Raw genomic sequence first — 22187 nt, 5'->3', positions numbered from 1 at the left:
GACCAACAACCAATAGTGGTCTACCTTTTCACTGTCGACCTGTTGACCGCATACCCCCCTCCCCCCTTTTGCCCCCCCCCCCCCCCCCCGATTACCCCTTCATCATGTGCTGGTCACACTTGTTCTAAAATCAGGCATCTGGACACCTCTGGAAATCCCGCATTGTCCCCTGACTTTATTGTTTGTTATCAGACAAGAAAAGAAAATCTCCTTAGACAGAAGGCGACGGCTTCTCTGTGGTGCCGTTACATTGTTATTTCCCCAATAGAAATGCCAGCAGCACAGAGGGAATTCAATTACGTTTAAACTACATTTTACCAGGGTCACATGTCGGTCAGCGGAGAAGTACTTATACAGCGATAAATAGATGGAAACTCAGCATTGCAGCAGCCAGTGTGACTCCTGTCCTTGTCTCTAGATCAGTCACGGCGGGATCAAGTCACACAGGGTTTAATTCCAGTGGATGAAACTCATCGAGGCTCCGACGTCTGTGGAAGAAGTTGTGCCCAATTGTACAGTTTGCAAACATTGTAGGGGAGGGGGGGGTTGAGGAGGCGGTCTGGGGGTATGTTGATGCACTGCAAAATCAAACTGGTTTTGCAGTGTAAATGATTACCGCTTTAAAAAACTGGGGATTGCTTACCGAATCTCTCACGTTCTGAATTGCTCATCCTATTAAAATTCACCCATAATCTTTGAGGTCAACGTTGCTTTAAAATTTTAAAATACAAATTCGTATTGGCTTCAGCCTGCACGGATCAGTCAGACCGGGACTTTGCCCCACCCGCCAGCCAATCATGATCCGGGAAAACCCCCATGCTGGACCATGATTGGCTGGCGGTCCCGGTCTGGGGGCGGTAAACAAACCCTCCCCCAGACACCGTACTGAATTCCGGAGGGTCCGGAGAAGCCCCGAAGATCAGCGTGGTGAGTATAATTTGCTTCTACAGGTACCCCACTATGGATTCTACTGGAGAAGGGGAACGATCTTCTATCAACATAGGTAAGTATGGATGAATGGGCTCCGTGTGAAATAAAGTTTTATTTTTCATGTGTCAGTGTGCTTTTATTTAAGTCCCAGCAAGCCCATACTGGGACTTGTGGTTCTACAAGTCCCAGTATGCGTTCCAGGCTTGCTGGGACTCATAGTTCCACAGCAAAACCCTATGGTTATTCTATTTTTACACCTTTAATCAGCTCGATGCCCACCGCCCAGGGGCATCGAGGACAGCACCTGGGCAGGTAAGGTGTGGAGGGGGGACCCCTTTATTGGGGGGGTCCCCACCTCCCCAGGACCCCTGCCCAGGCTGACTGGTCGGTAGGGTGAATGCTTTGGCTGGGGGACTTGTATAAAAAGTCTCTTCCTGGCTGTGGCAGTACCCTGCTGGCTGGTTGGACCGGGGATGGTTTTCAAAATACGGGGGACCCCTACTCGTTTTGTCCCCCGTACTTTGGGAACCAGCCATGGTTTTAAAAAATTTGGGGAACCCCTATTTGAATGTTTTTCTGATTTCTTAAAACCAGGCCCAGCTCTTTGAGGAGACCCCACGCTGTTTTTTTTTAATCATTTATTGATTTTTCTTTTTTTTTACACACTGAAGGCTGCACGGATCTGACTTATGTGTGCAGGCTAAAGCCAAATACGCCAGGAAATTGAAGTCTATTTTCCTGGCGTATTTGGCCCGCCAGTACAGCCGATTTACACTAATTAGCGGCCATATTGAAAATATGGCCGCTTAGAAAATTAGGAATCACCATTCTTTTGAATGGTGATTCCTATTCGTATTGTCTGATTTTTTAAAAACCAACTTGTTTATAATTTACCAGCCTATTAGGCATAAATTGATAATATAATAGTGTGCCAAGTGCAGCGGGGCTCCATGCCTAACGCATGGCACAAACTAACTCTCTCTGCACATGTTACATCTGCCCCACCTGCAGTGCACATGGTTTTGTCCATTAGAGAGTGATTGTGCCTTTTGCGAGTGAACCAGAATAACCCCCGCTGCCTGTAATTTGCACCACTAGAAATGTAGAGTTATTTTATCCTGTGCTGGTTATCTGAGAGAATGTAATATGCGCTACATTTGGAATAGTTCCGTACCAGTTCCTAACAAGATTTTTCCATGAGTCCTCTAATGAATTTCTTTGGTAAAATACAGATATAACTAGATAAGCAGGTCCCAGATGTGCATGCTTGTCTCCAGACGTCTCATGGCATTCCCCCGCGGCAGTTCAGTGATTTGTGGCTCTTTGTAGCTATGAATTTAGTAATCGGAGATTGATAATAAACTGGGAACCTGGTTCAGCTTTGTTAGCAAAGCAAAAAAGCACAGAAATGGGCAAAACCATGCAGCTCAGCACAGAGATTAGATTTGGTTGGGGTGTGCAGTGGCGCACGCAGGGGGGATTTCTGAGTACCCATAAACCCCCCCCCCAGGAGTCTACGTGCCATAGGCTAAAAGCTGAGGGTCCCCTATTTCCATGGGTGCAAGAATTTTTAAAATCGGCCCTTGGGAACCGGAGATATCTGACTTCAAAGCAGTGGTCCCCATCCAAGCCTGTTAATTGCTCTTCCCAGTCAGATATTTCAGGTTCTGGGCGAGATGTATTAAACGGAAAATGCGGTAAAACCCCTGTTTTACCGCATTTTCCTATGTATCAAAACCCGGCCGCACCGATACCGCATTGTAGGGTATCGCTACTTTTGGGTGGCGATACCCTATAGAAGCCTATGGGCTTCTTTTCGCCACCCGCCGCCTCCGACGCAAACTCGCCGACTCGCCGACCCCCCCTCCGGCTTATTATCCTGAAAGGTCCTCCTGGACCCCGGAAGGTAAACCCCTCCTCCCCCTAGTGAAGCAGCCGGACATCCTTCCGGCTGCAGGAGGGAGGAGGAGGCGCCGGGGACAGCCTGCTTAGCTGTCCCCGGCGGGAGGGGAGCAGGAGGCGGCAGGAAGGTGACGGAGACCACCCGCACACCAGAATACAGGTATCGCGGGGGGGCTCCGTCACCGCACTGCGATGCCAGCCGCATATGTTAGTACATATGCGCTGGCATCGCCACGGGTGGGCGGCGAAGGGCGGCAATGTATTTTAATACATCCCGCCCTCTGTCTGACTTAGAGATTTTTATACTCGTTGGCAGTTTGTTCTGCCTCCTGTACTCTGATCCCTAGTCCCCAATACCATTTGGTAGGTGGGATTCTCTAGTTGTTAATTCCATTAAAATCTAAGAAATCTATTTCCGGGAACTGGAGATATCTGCAGTCAAGCAAGCTGTCCTCCCACCAGAAAATTATGAATAATAAGCCCACTCCACTATACACCCCTCCTCTGCATATTAAACATCCTCTACCACCCTGGAAGTTATGTATCAGGGCCCCTTCATTCAGCCCAATGCCCCCTTCTCCCACCTCATCTCCCACCATCTGTGCAGTAAAGGGGTAATTAGTGGAAATTACAGATCCAGGCCCTACATGCTGAGCAGTTGATATAATACCCCCTACCACCCGCGGGACATCAATCTTCCCCCCCCCCTACCGCTGGAGGATCGGTAGGGGCCCCAATACATTGATATGCCCTTCATATCATTTAAATGTTCTCTCTTTAGTCCACTACACATAACCTACACCTATAAGAATAGATGTTGTCAGAACCATCCCAAAATGATACAAGGCTATTTTTATTAGAGGGGTATTAACACAATTGCGCTGCTGAGTATTAAGAGGACTCAGCAGCGCAATTGTGTTAATACCCCTCCAATTTTTCCTTTGTATATGAGCCAGGCTAGCTCATTTAACACGTGCAGCAGCTGAGTATATAATCAATTATTGGTGCATACTATAGGCACCTAAAAAAATATATATTTATATTTACCTACCTCGGGATTGTGAATTGATTGGTCCCAATTGGCACCAACCTAGATTCACATTTTTTCTAAGGCTATTTTTATGTATTATACTACAGTCATAGATGCATTCAGAATAATAGGCTAAATGTGAGTTGAATTCCTTTTTGGATATGTTAGCTGTATCTGTACGGCTGTATCTGTACGGCTGCATTCCAGTCACATACAACTGGATCAGCATGCTATACATAGCAAAAGGGAAATGTGGTCACAATGCCATTGTACAAGGAATTCTCCCTTCCTGGAACAGACAGTAATAGGCCTCATTGGGTTCCATGCATTCCTCAGGGTGACCTGGTCAGGTAGATGGAGGATAGAAACTGTAACAGCGGAATTTGTTGAATGCTCAGCCTGTATCATTTTTTACCAATTGAAATACAGTAGTTACAGTCATGGAACTTGTGGGTGGTGAGTCCAAGTGCAAAAATATGATTTGGGCCCTTCTCCTCCACCCCAACCCAAGTCCACAATATGCAATATGGCAGTGGGTGACAGGGAGGGGCAGGGGGTGACAGGGAGGGGCAGGGGGAGGCAGATTGGGACAGGGAATAACGGTGGGGGACAGGAAGAGGGTGACAGAGGCAGCAGTGTGCCCCTGCACCTGATGCCCCAATGGTAGTTCCGCCTCTAATTAGTTATGTACAGCAACTACTATGTGCAGGGTCATTACTACACAATTTGGCTCCCCCTGCTAACAGTAAAAAATGTGATCTCCCTTTCCCCATGGACATTTTAAAAATTAAATATTAGCATGCGAAAAGGGGCATGACCTTGGTGCAGTGAATTGGCCTTACATTATGTGTTATGTTCTTCTCCTTATAGTAAAGCCCCTTACACATTATGCACCACATCAATATGCCCCTTATATCATTTACACCTTATGCCCAACACAATAGTGCCCCTGGGATACATATGATATACAGAATACTGACACCCGCATCCTGATGGAAGGAATCCTGACAGGGGTGAGGTAAGTACAGTATACTTACCCATTCCCTGACCCCCATCCCTCCCTCCCTGCAGCCTAACCATAACCCTCCCCCCACAGTTTGACCCTAACCCTCCCTGCTAATGCCTAACCCTTACCCCCGTACCCTGCCTTCTAAGTCGGGATTCTGGCACCGGCTTCGTAATTGATGTTGGGATTCCAGCAAGGTCTCCCGATGGTAGTCAGGATGCCAGAGTCTTTATAGTGAATGCCATCATCCTGGCCACTGGGATGCTGAATGCATTCTGTGCCACCATTTTATGCCCCACACAGTAATAACCCTTATACAATATTAGCGTTGGGATGACAAATATGCTACATTTTCCCTGGGCTGCCCACTAGTGCATCAGACAGATCTGCATTCAGTCCAGTAAACAGCTATAGACCTTGCACTCAGTATGTGGCGGTTAATTCCTCTTTGCCTGATTTCCACACTGCTGCTATGCTTGCTGGGACTCAGAAGTGCCTGTATGCTAGTGCTGGGAAACACACAAATAAGATACCCCAGAAGAAGCCGGTGATAGTTATAAAGGATGCTAGAGGGCCAGCAGTACTACTGTTCTCCTAACATCCCTTGCAACTGTGTCCTTTGAGGCGGCGGCCATTTTTGGTAAATACATTTTCAGCTATTCAGCAGGCGGACAGACTGATCATAATACTGATGCTAGTGCACTGGTGCCGCGTGTTAGTACCGGCTCGCCCGACACTAAAAATAGCCCTGCTTATGTGTAACAGTATAAAACATTATTATTTCTTGTAATACAGTATGGATGGTGTTATGGTTAGTATTACTGCCTCACAGCACTAAGGTCATGGGTTCAATCCCCACCATGGCCCTAACTGTACAGTTTGTTTATTCTTCTCATGCCATCCAAGGGGCATGAATTCATTGGAAAGAGGCATCGCAAAAGAATAGATCCAATTGAAATTACATTACACAGTAATATCCATTAGTCACCTTACTGAACACTGTAGTGTTCTTTATGCATATTACACCATACAGTAGTACCCCTTATACTGACTACACCACACAATAGTTCCCCTTATACATAATATGTCTCACAGCAGAGCCCACTATGCACTTAACACCACACAATAGTACTTCCAGCATGGAACGGCTCCTGTGAGCGCGAGCCCCCTTCTATCGGAGGATGGCAGATGGCGAATAAGAGCTGCTCCTTCTGTACACAGGTGGCTCACAGGTGGAGTTCCAGGGACAGGGCATGTGTGTTCTCTGCAGCTGCACCACCCTACTTACGGTAGGTACTCAAGTTTCCACCCTCAATACAAAAATATACCGGTAGGTTAATTGATCTGTGTTGTTACGGCAGACTATATGGGCCAACTGGTTCAAATCTGTCTTCAAATTCTATGTACCAGTGGAACAATAGGTTATATCAGAGTGTAGCTGTGGAAATGAATGTACTTTACACAAAACAATAATGACACCCAGAGCAGATGATCTCTTCTAGATGGATCATCATTAAAGAGGTCTAGACACATTTACAGTAAAACTGAAAGCCGGGGATTCTGTGCTGCTGAATGACAATGTGCTGCGTTCTCTACCAGAGGGAGGGGCGGTGAATGCGCTCAGGCAGCGGGAGCTGTAGATCACACAGTGTTTCACTTATAATGGTATGCAGCTTATCAATATGTTGTGGCTGAGACATGGAGCTGCAATAAATCAGGAAGGAGCACGGTAACGATGTTCAAACACATTAGGAAAATCCCCATTTACTGTATACTGCCTGTATTTATGAATTTTTGCCTTATTTTTGCCTTCAATTATTTCCCAAGATCTCATTATTATTATGAATATTCATTTTTTATTTTCAGTGGTGGCTGCAGCACCAATCATGGAGTACATGGGAGTGTGTGTGTGTGCGCGTGGGGGGGGGGGGGGGGCTCCTCAGGCTGCCACCACTCTGAATGGTGGATAGCTCCAGCAATCTTCCAATCAGCTTCCTGACAGCCATTCATTGTTTGGCTGCAGTAGGGAGGCAGCTAGCTGACTGGCTCCTCTGATTGGTGGATAGCTCTAGCAATCTACCAATCAGCATGCTGACAGTCATGTGAAAATAATAATGTATAACCGCGCTATATCTAAACACATCCAATCACCTTGAAAAAGCTGTAAAGCGAAACGCATTGGTGACTCCCTACACGGACACCCTCCATTTCGATTACAAATTTACATTCACTGCTGGGACCGGACCAGCCTTCCTCATTCCCTTCAGCCATACTTACATCAGGCTTTGAACAAGCCAGCTCCTCCTAACGAGGGGACCCCTCAATCCAGGCGTCCCTGTGGCTGGAGAGCGCAGTCTCTCCTCAAACAATCCTCTATTTGGCTCCAAGAAAGTGGGAACACAAAAAAAGGAAAGCAACCTAAGAACGGATCCGTGGCAGTATTTCCATCTGGACATTTGGGTGACTATATCCATGTTTCACACTCGCCGCAGGGGGCGGGCATGGGGTGGGAGCTGCTTTGGCGAGCGGCTGACGTCACATGACTTTTATTTAAGAGCAGTGGAAATATCATTCGAGCGTAAGGATCCATCGAATGATTTCTCCTCCGTGCACCCGCATGCGTGCGGAGGTGTAAGTGCACACATCCACTTGCACACTAGTGCGGGAATTCGCTCGGAGGGGGGGGGGGGGCGTGCATTTAGGGGGCGGTGTGTACATGCTTGCTCGGCAGCGAATTTACAGTATACTGCCTAGTGATCAGGTCACACCCTCTGTAGGGGCTTACGCAACTGGGCGCTGCAGATCGTTTGTGGCACTATATTAATAAAATAATAATAAACGTCTTGGTACATAGATTTGCAGAAGAAAATATTGGCGTTGCAATTGGTTGCTTCATTTTGGAGTTATGTGGCAAAATGTCTGCCTGCCATAAAAGTGCATCACCAATGTGCTCTGGAAACTGTGACAGTTGGAGAGCTCTCCCTGTGCACCTGCTGGGTGACGTGGAACATGTGACCTGCTGGGTGGTCTGGAAACTGTGACAGTTTTTTGCAGCCACCAACTAAGCAGAGATTATTAGAAATTCGACACCAAAGGAGGTGAAAGGGGGTAAAATGTCCTACCCAGGAAACCTTTGCCTGATTAAATCAGCGTATTATTATTATTATTAATAAAATAATAATTATTATTTTTATTATTATTAAAATTATTATTGTAGCATAAGCCTGATTCTATCACAACCATTGAGTAAGTCCTGGGCTACGCACAGACTGCACACACTGGGGAATCATTACATGGTGTCGGGTGTGGCCAGGTGTGTGAGGGGAAGTCATGTGACGTCAGCTCCGCCCCCGATCAGCCTGGTTCTATCACAGCTGCTGAGTAAGTCCTGGGCTACACTCAGACTGCACACACTGGGGAATCATTATATGGTGAGCGGCTGTTATCTGGGAGTGTCAGGTAATACGCAGGCATGGCCAGGTGTGTGAGGGGAAGTCATGTGATGTCAGCTCCGCCCCCAATCAGCCTGATTCTATCACAGCCACTGAGTAAGTCCTGGGCTACACTCAGACTGCACACACTAGGGAATCATTATATGGTGAGGGGCGTGGCCAGGTGTGTGAGGGAAAGTCATGTGACATCAGCTCCGCCCCCGATCAGCCTGATTCTAACACAGCCGCTGAGTAAGTCCTGGGCTACACACAGACTGCACACACTGGGGAATCATTACATTGTGACGGGCGTGGCCAGGTGTATGAGGGGAAGTCATGTGATGTCAGCTCCACCCCCGAGCAGCCTGATTCTATCACAGCCGCTGAGTAAGTCCTGGGCTACACACAGACTGCACACACTGGGGAATCATTACATGGTGAGGGGCGTGGCCAGGTGTGTGAGGGGAAGTCATGTGATGTCAGCTCCACCCCCGAGCAGCCTGATTCTATCACAGCCACTGAGTAAGTCCTGGGCTACACACAGACTGCGCACACTGGGAACATCATTTGATGGTGAGCGGATTGCGGATTGATTTGCAGCTATCGGCAGGACTGCTATATATTCACAAGCCGTAGTTTGCAGGCTTGCATGGGGAGGCATTTCCCTCTGGTAGAGCGGCATATACTTGATCACTGGGCTCTGAATATTGGCAGCTTTGTGATCAAGTCTGAATCAGGCCCCAGGGGTGAAACATAATAGGATGAGAGATTCAGACAGTGAGAGATTTGGTAAGAAATCTCCCGGGTTTTTTAAAGCGGCAATCATTTACCAGTTTGATTTTGCAGTGTAAATAATTGGCGCTTTAAAAAACCCTGGAGATTTCTTACCAAATCTCTCACTTTGTGAATCTCTCATCCTATTACATCAGAGCTACAGCTGGAATACGCTGAGTAGAACGGAGGATTAACAGGACAATAAATAACCCCCTAGGTAATTACGCTGAAAAAAAGGAGAAGCCATTATTGATACAGCACAATATATTGCTTCGCTAATTATTCTATTATATTACAGCCACTTAGTCCTTTGTGTGCCAATGAATGGTACAATATCCATTCTATGTGAAAGTTTCTGTCATCTAAAGTCCCCTTCTGCGGTGATATATTTCTGCCATCCTTAATGTGTTTCACAAGGCAAATCTGACCCCTTGCTCATCATTTTTCAACATGTAGGTGACTTCAGGGGCAGTAATTCCAATGGAACCTCACCTCTGCTGATCGCATTTCGAAGCACTTTACAGTTTAGGGAAAGTTGCACACAGAGTTCCCAGTCCAATCTGACAAGATTAATAACCGAGCCGTAAGGTGAGAATAGAAGCGATGTGGTGTCATAGCAATTAATGATCCTGAGGCCATCTTCAATTTTGAAAAGCTATTCAGTTGGTGTGGGTTTACTGTCCTGAATGTGTGACATATTTCTTTGAAAAGATCTGAAGGAGCAATTTGTAGTAGAGATGAGCGGGTTCGGTCATTTTATTGGCTCCCCAAAACACATGGCAGCCGATAGCCAATCAGAAAAAATTTGGAATTGTGATAATTTGGTGATAAGAACCGAGTAAATCTGAGTAAAACTGAACTCGCTCTTCTCTAATTTAAAGACAGAAGCGGTCAGGATGCCAATGTTTACTATAACCAATACCGGCATCCTGACTAGCGCCAAAAGACTGTAAGTATGCCGGGATGGGTTAGGGTCAGGCTAGGGAAGGAAGGGGAGGAGTAGGTTTAGGAACTAGTGTGGGGACTTCAGGGCAGCCGAGAGGTATGATGGGCCCCAGTAAAATTTTGGGGGCGTAGCCTAATTGTGGGCTTGGCCACCTCCCACAATTAGTCTACACCCCAAAACGTTTAGGGGGTGAAAACACACTTTAAATTCAAAGGGGCGTGTTATTGTTTTATTGTGCCCCCCCCCCCCCCCCCCCCCCTGCAGCACATACCTACAGCATGTGCTGTGCTGACAGCAGGCTCAGCATGAACTCTCTGCCGGGCCCCTCCAGCAAGCCTGGGCCCAGGCAATTAGTACCCGCCACCCCCTCTAGGCGGCCCTGGGGGACTTGAGGTTAAGTTGTGGGCATTCAAACTATAACAAGCCATAAATGATTTTGAAGCGTAAGAGTAAGTGTTTCTTCTAGGGGCAGTGGAAACAGGGCAATGCTGTGGGGATTTCTAAGGAGATTAGTCAACCGAGTCGTTATTGATCTATAAAGGGAATACGTTATAGAGAAGGTCTTTGAGGTTCTCATTAGTACAATTTAGAACATAATCAGTATTGCTTAGGGTGCAAACAATTATCAGATCCTACTTGACAAACAAACTAGATTGGAGCTAAATTGGATATCTGTTCAGATGTAACTGGGACGGTTAAGGAGATAAAAACCCTAAAAATACAGTTTGTAAAAAATACCTTCATATGTTCCACGTTTGTCTGCCTGCTCCCTATTCATAACGTAAAAGAGGAATTACCTAAATGAGCTGGGTTATGTCGGTGTGATCTAATATGTAGCAGAAGAGGATGGCGTCAGCCTACATTATCCTTAATTTCAGGTCAGACGGAGCCTCATGATCCTTCGTTCTTGAATTTTAAGCAGGAGATTTAAAAAAATATATTCTCTGTCCATCTCGTCACCAAACCTCTTCCCACTACTGTGGTATATTTTGTCAATGTTCATCATGTTGACATGAAAATAGTGACATGGTCGTAATATTGACGTGCAACATACAAACATGTTGCTCATATAAAAAAGTTGTCATTTCAACAATTACAAAATTTCGACATGACTTATTGTTGACTTATCTACTATGGCAGGAAGTTCCTATAGCAACTCCCGGGTCCAGCTGTGACGTCCTGATAACTTTTGACAGACAGGGCCATCTTAATATATATATATATGTCTAGGGTCTGATTGTGTGTCTCCGAAACACTGCCATCTGTTGGCAGAAAGTGAAACTACATCTCTTTCTCTCTCACACATGCACAAATGCAGAGGAAATCACAAGGTAGCAGACTAGCTTTCGAAGCATATGACTCAAGCAGGCTTACTAGTCTTAACATATGGGCTTAATGGTCCGCTGCCCAAGGGCACTCGAATTCTAGAGGCCTTTGAGCAGGGGAAGTTTGGGCAGTGAGCATCTGCCTCCTGAGCTTCTTGGAGGCAGTAAAGAATGTCACAGCGACCAGGCAGCATTCTCATTGTGCTTCCCAGCCAGCAGCCAGACAGTGAACGGCTGTCAGCATGTTGATTGGTTGATAACTGGTGCTATATCCACCAATCTGAAGGCAAGATTCTCTTCCTGCCTCCCAGCCTACATCCAGACAGTGAATGGCTGTCAGCATGTTGATTGGTTGATAGCTGGTGCTAGATCCACCAATCAGAAAGCAAGATTCTCTTCCTGTCTCCCAGCCTGCAGCCAGACAGTGAATGGCTGTCAACATGTTGATTGGTTGATAGCTGGTGCTATATCCACTATCCACCAATCAGAAAGCAAGATTCTCTTCCTGTCTCCCAGCCTGCAGCCAGACAGTGAATGGCTGTCAGAATGTTGATTGGAGATTGGTGGATGGCTGTAGCTATCTACCAATCAGAGTAAGCGGAGAGATGGTGCAGGACTGCAGGAAGGGCGTGTTATTATTTGTTACATTCCTGTTACTGGGTTGGTGGGGTCACAGTGCATTGCTTTGCCCAGGGCCTATAATACTGTTATGACAGCGATACTGACAGACTCTTTGGCGCTTTCAGCAGTGTGTCATTAGCCCTGACCTCTAACTTACTTTCCTGAACTGTAACCCTCTGTTGCAGCAGCCTAACCCTAGCCCTCTGGTCTTTCAGAATGTAAATATTTTACATGTCATTAATACATTCTGCAGATTCTGACATGCTCTTTGTTGACAGCTCAGCAATGTCAACAATGTGGTGTCAATGTTGTAAATCATTATGACTACATCCCATAAAGAAGATGGCGGATGACTGAGTGGCAAAACCATCAGGCTTCTTATCGTTTATGAGTGCGAAGTGTATCAGGTCACAGCAGGAGGCACTAGAGAGAGGATAGGGGTATGATGGAGGTCCATGGAGCCATCTGGCATAACCTTCCACCTTTCCCCAGTCAATGCTTCACAGTCCACTGATGCAGAACAAGGTGACTAAGAGGACAATGGCTGTGGTACAGAGAACAGTTAAGTAAAAAGGATTTACTTAATCAATGTATCTCCTCTGATTGCCCTTTTATTCCACCATTCACACTAAGGGACTGACCTCATGGCATTTTGGCTAAAAAGGAACCAATGTAGATTGGTCTATAACCTTCACTCTCACAGTGCGGAGAGTCTCTAACTCTGTCATTGTGGAGGCCCAATGCCATTGAAGGTGACATTCACAGTGTTAGAACCGGCATGCAAGCGCCTACAATTTATTACAGTAAGATTACAACTGAGGAAAAAATAAATAAATGACCTTAAATTTTGCTTTGAGCAATTGAAATTAAATGGTGCATTGTGCCCCCCCCCCCCCCCCTGTCATTATAACCCAATAGGACCAAAATATAAAGTTTGAACATTTAGTGGTTTGGCAAATTTCTAATCCTTCAATTTTGCAGAGATCATTAATTTCATTAAAAGACATGACTGTAGTTACAGCAATAAATATACATATAGTTTTTTTTGTTAAGTTATATTATTGTACCGTTACTTATAAATCAAATTTACCCTTAAATATCACTGTCCCAAACATCTAATGACTTGTCTGGATTATTAAACGGGCCCAATCTGTATCTTTATTATACTACTTCAGACTATATTTTACTTGGCTATAAATTGGATTGGGGCCTCAGTTGTGTTTAAATTGTTCAAAGTATGAAATAAATGGTGTAATAATTTCTCTGTGTTTTAAATACATAATCATATTGCCCAAACTACTAGAGTTTTGCCAAAGTAATTGATCTCAGTGAATTGCAAAGATGTTTAATCTTATCTTTTACCTAAACAAGACAGCTAACCCCAAGAGAAGGGCGAGTACGGTGTTGTAAGTGATGGGTGTGCATCATATTCAGTCACTGAAGCAGACAGTGTCATTGTTTAATTGAATTTAAGGAATCAGGGCTGTGACAGAAACAGCAACTATATTATGTGTGTGTTTCTCTGTCACACACACACACACACACACACACACACACACACACACACACACACACACACACACAATCACTCCTGCTTAGGGTGCGTTGGTGCGTTTACTAGTCCAATTGTCACACAGTACACTGCATGAGGTGTAGAGATTTCATAACAGAATATTCCCCTGCCAACCAATAGAGGGCACCTTTGAATTGTGTTCCTCTCTCCAGTTGCTATAACAACATTCAGTAAAACATGCTACAGTGTGCATGCATGTTTTTGCTGAATTGTAACTTTTAGTATACAGTATTAAACACGCTGAAGAAATACAGTTACATATACATGTCCTGTCTGTATATACTATATATATGTTCTGAAATATTCCATTAACCACAGCACATAGATCCACCATATCAGGGCTTCTTTTATGATCAAATAAAATAATTCAGGCACTTTATTAACACAAGAGCAACGTATTATGTAATGTAATAATTATACTGACCTTCATACAAAACCATAAGAAGTTATTGGGACGTAAGAGGGGACTTACCAATAGTTGAGACGACTGTTCCTACAAAGTACAGAGCTCCAGTGAAGTCCCACCTTGGTCTAAGGGCATCGGCCCTAATTCCAGCAGCCATGGCTGTTTCATAATCTCTAAGGAAGGACCTGATCTCCGGGATGCTGATGTTTAAGGACTGGCTAAAGTTTTTTAATATCCTATCCCAACGATCATGGGCCACTGTTTCAGATGGCTTCTCTAGGGTGGAGAAGATCGTGGCTCCAGCAATCAGGTAGAGTACAATAAAAATGGCTAAAAGAAGGAATCTCCCGTTGTCTTCATTTACTGGTAGCAAGCAACAACAGCTTTTAGTTCCTCTGCTAGACATCATCCAAATTTCAGCACCACTGGGCGGCTGGACAGCAACCAACACCTCATTGGATAAAGAGGCATTGGATCACACTTCATCAGGAAATAATCCACAGGAAAAAAAACCTTAATTCATCTAATTTTAGACAAGTTCCAGAGACAGCAGATAAAATACTTGAGCACTTTGTACTTTCTCATGATATATATATTAATAGCATGCTTGTGACACTGCAAATCCACCGTCTGGGAAATGCCCCTTGGGAGCTTCAGCATGTGGTGTCTGTTTTATAATTTGCTTGTGCTGATTTAAAAACCAGTTATCAGCCGCACACCACATTGCGTGCCTTGGTTCCACATAGCAACTGAGACCTTCAGCATCTCTGCTCGCACTGGATATAGAATGCATATATTCCACTGTGACTTTAATGGCAATTCCTCATGCTGCACATTATAGTGGTACTGCACTGGTTATTTTGTGCACTGTGACACTGCTCCACACGTTGTCATTGTTCCCCCAAAGGTTATTCCATATGAATGCTACACATTTATATCCACTGCGTCTTGATTGGATTATAGGAAGCAAAATACATCCATGGTAATTATCTTCAATACAGACCGATATCTGTGACCTCTGCAGATCCTAGCAGTCTGTCCCTTCTGGTCTTCCTGTACCCTACAAAGAAAGACGGTGCTTGTAAACTTTTGCATGGTGTGGTTACAAAGACAAGGGCACAGACACAATGGTGGCTGACAAAGTTTCCCATTAAAAAAGCACAGTTTAAAGCTAATGCTTTATAATCACGCTACACACATGGACATAGGCTAATAAATACACTGAATATATTAGGAATTAACCTACACCATGTTCAGCAAGTGCAAGGGTTTATCCACTTACTGTAGAGAGAAAACAATCTATACTGAAACAAAAGGATACATAGCACCAATAATTCCAACCGTTCTCTGCAAAGGTTTAGTCAACGCAAGGATAGTTAGTGGCACAATATGGGGAAAGCAATCATGCTTATTTACCTTTGTGTAGCCTTGTGCCTCAGTAGGATTCTTACTGCAGCCAAAACTGTAATGCATCAAGCGAGGGAAATACATTAAGGCGCTTTGTCTTAGTGGAGACAATACTTGTATCTTCATGAAGGCAGAGCCGCGTTGTCTCCCATTTGTCTGCTTGCTGTTGCATAATCAGCTGTGTAGTTCCCCGTGCAGTTTGGAGGCTCAGCTCACTTCAGCACCTTGGAGAGCGCGGCCATACTAAATAGCGAATTGCTGTACACTTCAGCACCTTGGAGGGCGCAGTCATAGTGCCCTGTGCAGTACAGTGCATTTCCCTGGAGGGCGCAGTCATCGTATCCCAGTTCAGCGCCACGGAGAGCGCATCCCTACTACACTTTGCACCTTGGAGAGCGCATAGTCACTACACTGGGCACTATGCTTCCGCACCTAAGAAAACGCATCTCTACTACAATGTACTACAGAACCTCGTTGAGTTCATCCCTACTACACTTTGCACCTTGGAGAACGCATCCCTTCTACACTGTGCACTACACTTTAGCACCTTGGAGAGCGCATAAGCCCCGTCACTGTGCACTAAAATTCAGCACCCTGGAGAGCGCAGAACCCCTTCACTGTGCATTAAAATTCAGCACCTTGGAGAGCGCATAACCACTACACTTCAGCACCTCGGAGAGCTCTTACCTACCTCATTGTGCAGTGTGCTTCAGCACTTTGGAGAGCGCATCCTACACCGTGCACTACACTTCAGCACCTCGGATAGCACAGCCACTGATAAACTGCTGTCTAGAGTTCAGCACCACGAAGAGCGCAATCCCAATACACTTCAGCAGTGCAGAGAGCTAGTCCTGCTATACAGTGTGCATTTAAACTTCAGCACCTTGGAGAGCGCAGTCCTGCTACACTACTGCATTTCAGCACACTGGCGAGCGCCGCCTTCATCTACTTCAGCAGTGTGGAGAGTTCAGTCCCGCTACACTGCGCACTGCTCTACAGAGGTCAGCGATAACATTGAGGGAGGCGGGGAGCTGGATCCACGGCTCCGATGCTGTAGTACATGCTGCACGCTTGTTTAAGTGCTCTGTTCAGTCGAAGGGCTGGTCCTCGAGCATTATCTCACAGCAGCACAATCCGAATAATCAATCATGGGAAAATAAAGACACGGGCGGGCGCATACAGTAGGTACGGTTACTTCTGCTAAGAACGTGGTAGGGTGTCAGATTCGGATAGTCTGAAACCCAATGAATAATTCCTGCATTCCAGAAAATGCACCAACGATACTGTAGACGCAGTGTAGAACAGAGTCCAGCAATTCTATCTCACTCGCTGTAATGCAGCTGATATCAACGTATGCTGCAGCAATGTACACAAAAGCATATATATATATATATATACAAAGATAACACAGAGTGTGTTGCGTTACGATCTTTTACAACTCAGTCTTCATGAGCAATTTCAATCTGTCCAATGTAATCGATGCCTCACAATTGTATTTTTAGCCCTTTAACGTTCAGTAACCTATACTGTTACAGTCATTCATTAACAGCGATTGATCTAATGTCATTTAGAAAATGAAAGTCCCGCTGGTTGCTATGGGTTACTAAATGCCTGCACTTTTGTTTTGTAAATAACCCACATAGAACATTTCCAAATGCACAGTGTCAGTTAATTCTGTCATGTTAGTATATAGAGTTCTACACAATCATTGTAACCACAATGCACCTGGGCAACGACCTCTAATTTACGTAATGAAGAAAGCCACATTAATTTGAATGACGTTTAACTGGCGAGAGCACACATTTTATGTTTTTTTTTCTATAGGTGGGAGTTTTTAAGTCAGTGTATATAGATTTTACAGGCCTGCAGTATACTGACTGAGCAGATGGTGTGGGATACTGGTTGCATTTATGTTCTATTTATGGGTACAATTATAGTTAATTTGCAGTATGTTCAACCTAGGACCATAAAGTATCTCGATTAATGTACAGTCAGCAGCCATTGGTATCAGTATATATTTATCTTTTTAAATCTTGTTGTGTAGTCTATATGATCTAATGTGTGTGTGCTGAGCAATCTGCACTGTTAAATACTATGCATTGTATATTGCTAAATATTGCAAGCTGCATGTACTGTATAAACGTTAATCATACCTCCAGCTTATTTTGCTTGGGCACAGGGCTGTTGAAAGGTTTTTCAGCACCCTGGGCAAAACTTCAGCTTACTGCCCCCCTCCACCAACCACACACCAATACCAACTTTCCAGAACCACAGGTGGAATTTTGGAGATGGCGTCTTAGACGTTCAACACCTACTGTATTAAAACATTCAAACTTAATCTCTGTGTTTCTGATTTCTTATAGACCTTTTCTCCCATCATCACACTGACCTTGCCAGTACAGCCCTTCATAATAATTCTACAAGTAGACATTTCCTTACCAGGAGATCTGCAAACTGGTCTTCTGATACAGCTTTTCTATAGCAAACATTCCAATCATCTGATTGGTTCAAGGTTGCTCTATTCCAACTTATTCAAAACTGCAGACCTGGATATTCAATGAGAGAGATTTTACAGAATTTCCAAAGAAAACACGTGGACGGGTTGCCTATGGCAACCAATCAGATCCTGGTTATGATCTTACAGAAAGGACTACTTGCTTTGCCTGCTCTTTAAACTGACATTTTTTATGACATACTGATGATACTGTATTTTTTCCTGTAATCAAAATTGTTATAGTCCAGGTCATACTCAAATTTGTAGATGCACCTACAGTACCTGGCCAATACATGCTATCATATTTCAAGTTGCACTAATAAAAAATACCATGGTGTTACAGATGCAAAGGTATTGAACTCATACGTGTGAAAATTGCTAAGTAACAATGAGAAATTAATAAATAATATGTACATACAATGCTACACCTTGGGGTACTCTGCTTGGAATAGGTGGTAGAGGGGAGGATGGGCCGGTCTCAAGGAGACTGAGTATAAATCTGGCCTGTCTATACAAATTGGTCCATCAGTACATGCCTCTCAGGAGGGTGTATTTTGTACTGTACTGTCATCTAGGGTCATTGCTTTGCCGGGGGCTATCCTATTAGCCCTAATAACCCGTCGTGAGCTCCAATTTATCAGGGATTTTGTTTCACACGAAATCCCTGATGAGAGCCAACTTTTTGGAACTCGAGCAGTGAAGACACATAGGTTTCGCTAAAGTGTTTTGTGCAAAAAAATATATTTTTTTATGGGAGATCTAACTGGATCCCCCATAAAATTGTGAAAACTTACCCCTTGACAACCACAAAAAATCCTAATTACGAACAGCGGGAAAATTCTAACTGGCGTGGGGTAGATGTATATAGCAAAGATATTCAAACTGAGGGGTAGATGTATGAAGCAGTGATAAGGGAAGAGAAGTGATAGTGGGGTTTATTCTAGTTCATTCTTTCCGACAAAATCCTTCTTAGATGGACAAAACCATGTGCACTGCAGGGGGGCAGATGTAACATGTGCAGAGAGAATTAGATTTGGGTGAGTTATTTTGTTTCTGTGCAGGGAAAATACTGACTGCTTTATTTTACACTTCAATATAGATCTCACTTTGAAGAAAAACCCCACCCAAATCTAATTCTCTCTGCACAAGTTACATCTGCCCCACCTGCAGTGCACATGGTTTTGTCCATCTAAGAAGGATTTTGTCAGAAAGAATGGACTAGAATAACCCCCAAAGTGCCTGGTACTTTATCACCGGCCAATCAGCTCCTGACTGTTAAGATACAGGCTGAGTTTAAAAAGGGACAGATTGGCCGGTGATAAAGTACCAGGCACTTTATCACTTCTCCTCCCTCATCACTGCTTCATACATCTGACCATCAGTTTGAATTATGAACAGTGGGAAGAGTCTAACTGGGACTTGGTTTGCCTTGGATCTCCTCAGGGATATAGGACCTTATTCTGGTCCATTTGCAGGGGGCCGATGTTTGTTTTTTGTGCATGCGCATTTGTGTGCATGCACTAGATGCATGCAGCCATTATGAACAAACTGTTCGCTGGGTGCATGCACACATCCTTGCGGGCATGGAGGGGGGGTGGCATTAGCATATGGGAATACCCAGCATTCCATGGGTTTTTGTGCAGGCTGCGAATGGATGTTTATGTAAATGTTTACGTTCAAGAACACATCCCCCCCCCCCGCATGCGTCAGAAGGAGAGAGAAATCATCTTCAGAAATAAAAGTCAATGTGACGTCAGCCACCTGCCCTGAGCCGGCATCGGCCCACCTGCGTTTCCAGGGGAACGCCCAGCGTTTTCATGCGGACGCCGATAAAACGCAGAGCGTTTCCCTGCTTCAGCCTCGGAGCGAACGGCATGGCGAGTGTGAAACCCGGGTGTGCGCATGCACATAAACACGTATGCATTAACCCCAAACATTGGGGAAGGGGCCGGAAGCGGGACTGAATCGGCACCTAAATGAGAGCAAACACAGCAAAAACATTCCGCCTCTTTCGGTTACACTCATTAAGAGCATTGGGACAGATGTACTAAGCCTGGAGAAGAGATAAACTGGAGATACAGTGAAAGGAGACAATGCAGCAGCCAATCAACTCCCAACTGTCATTTCAAACACAGTTCATTGGCTGGTGCTTTATTCCCTTCCACTTTGTATCTTTTCCAGGCTTAATACATCTGCACCAATGATATAAAAATGTATTACGCAGTCTCTTGTCTCCACATAAGATGAGTGACACGTATCAGCATCTAATGCAGTCAGTGGACATTGATGGACGACCGCTATCATGCAGCGTTATTGTTGTCAAATAAACTATTGTGCATGTAGCAATGGAAACATATTTAGTAGAATATATAGCAGGGGCATATATCCATTATTGGTTAGAAGAAATATAAGAGTTACTGTATGCTACGTGTATATGGTGCTCTACCGCCATTACCGTGCGAGAAGCGATGTATCTATTGATCAAGGCCGATCTTCTCTCCCTCATTCCTGGCATGTTTGCTATTAGTGAAATGGTCTCACCAATGTAATGACGCCTGAGTTGGCCAAGGGTGCAGGTTCCTGGACGAACGCAGACATTTTTTAAAGCACAGATCATTAACAGAGCATGGGTTTTCATTGTGAAGAAAAAAAACAGGGTAGTAACTAGATTTTCAAGATTTTCACAACTACATGGGGTGCACGTCCCTTTAATTCAAAACATATGCACCCATAAATGTCCAGCACTTGTTGAGAGTGTCCCTGTCTGCTCCTGTCTGTGGCCCTGGTAATAATGTTCCCAGTTGTTAGATAGCCTGAATGTGGTAATCCCAGGTACCTCTTTTGGTGGCTTTAGGGGAGGTGGCGTTCCTCCTGATTGATGCGGCAAACAGTCCTCTAGTAGTCCTGGAGCTAGATGTCATGTGGCAGAGGAGCTTCTGGTTGGCATTATTCCACAGGCTGTAGGCTGGGCCGGATTAAATGGGGGCTCAGTACCCCTAATCTAGGAGCCCCCTAAGATTGGCACATTTTTTTATGTGAAGGTTTTGTACATGGGAGGGGGGTAGTGCTGCAGCTTCACCTATCTGCCAATGTGACAAAGATTAATGGTGCTGAGCATAGGGGGTGCCAAGGCACACTGAGTGCACAAGTGTGCAGTGTATTACTGGGAGCTGACTAAGTCCCATGAGACTTTGCACAAGGGGTCAGAGGCTGAGAGGCTTGTGCTGAGCTCTGATTGGTGGAGCTCATTACATGCAAGAGATGTGCAAAATGGGTCAATAAGAAGAGCTGAGATCAAGCGATCAATCCGCGAAAAGATCCGGATCTTTTAGACGGGTCCTCGCCTCACTTTGGAAAAAAAAGGATAATTTGATAATAACGAAGCATAATTTGTTTTACAATCATTTATTGCCATTTATTTTTTTTAAAACAGTGAGCTGAACAAATAAGAACATACATGAGCGAGTAAAACACTGATCGATGGCTGGGTGCAGAATCCCCATCGATGCCAGCCATCAATGGTGTCTGCACCTATGGCCATCCCTAGCAGCAGCAGCCTTGTTATTCTTTCTCTCACTTGCAGTCGCAGCACTGAACTCAGTCTCCAGAGTTAGTACATCTCAGCTGCCACAGGTGGCAGTGCTGAGATCAGCCAAATGCATTGTAATGAAAAACAAAACTGAAAGTAAAAGAACGACGGTTCACCTTTTTGGGATCAGTGGCTCCCTCAGTCTTTTATGGGATCCGTTCAAAAGATCTGCTTCGTTCGCAAACGACCCATCTCTATTACATGCTTCTCAGGCCAATGGAGGACAGCAGCAGCACAGTGTAGTATTCTCCTCTGCAGTTTGTGGCCAGTAATAACAAGAGAGAGGGGCCCCCCCTGTCTCAATTGACCCGGACACCCCGAAAGCTTAATCCAACCCTGGATGTAGGGATTTTGTTTACTGCGCTCTGAGATATAAGCAGCTCCACGAATAATGGTTACATGAGATAGGTGTAAGGAGCGCTATGGGCATAAATTATCAATAAGAGTATGTACCTGTAAAAGAATTTGAGGTTAAAAAATTCCCCAGTCCCCAGTTGGTTTAACTATCTCGCCCTACCTTCCGGAGGTTCGAGGTGCAACTCTGCGGCTATGTTTTTCACTTTGATCTTCTCTCCGTATGCAGCGGGGGGTGGCGGGAGGTGGAGTACGCCTTCTAGATATATCTGTCGTGACTCAGCGGCTGTGGTGTGAACATTCAGCTGGGGCTTCCTCCTTTAGTGGCACTGGACAGCGGGAGATAAGTAATCTACCTTGACCTGGGGTTACCTGGTGCCAGCTTGAGCACTCTCCCTC

At 44.9% G+C, this 22187-nt stretch overlaps 1 protein-coding gene across 4 annotated transcripts in view; it reads right to left on the bottom strand.

The window, feature by feature from the left end:
* Window positions 1–16626, bottom strand: part of KCNK12 (potassium two pore domain channel subfamily K member 12) — a 134090-nt gene extending 117464 nt beyond the window's left edge. For 2 of the 4 annotated variants that reach the window (XM_083175283.1, XM_083175285.1), the window contains exons 1-2: window positions 15361–16621; window positions 14011–15004 (exon numbers count right to left, since the gene is read on the bottom strand). In XM_083175283.1, coding sequence (XP_083031409.1) covers window positions 14011–14353 — 343 coding nt within the window. In that variant the 5' untranslated portion in view covers window positions 14354–15004; window positions 15361–16621. Of the gene's footprint in view, window positions 1–14010; window positions 15005–15360 lie in introns of all 4 variants that reach the window. The other 2 variants (XM_083175284.1, XM_083175286.1) reach the window with 2 other exon arrangements.
* Between the last annotated feature and the right edge of the window lie 5561 nt (window positions 16627–22187).

Source organism: Crinia signifera, chromosome 3 (assembly GCF_055691185.1).
Source record: "Crinia signifera chromosome 3, ASM5569118v1, whole genome shotgun sequence".
NCBI lineage: Eukaryota > Metazoa > Chordata > Amphibia > Anura > Myobatrachidae > Crinia > Crinia signifera.
This window is presented reverse-complemented; position numbering and strand designations above follow the sequence as displayed.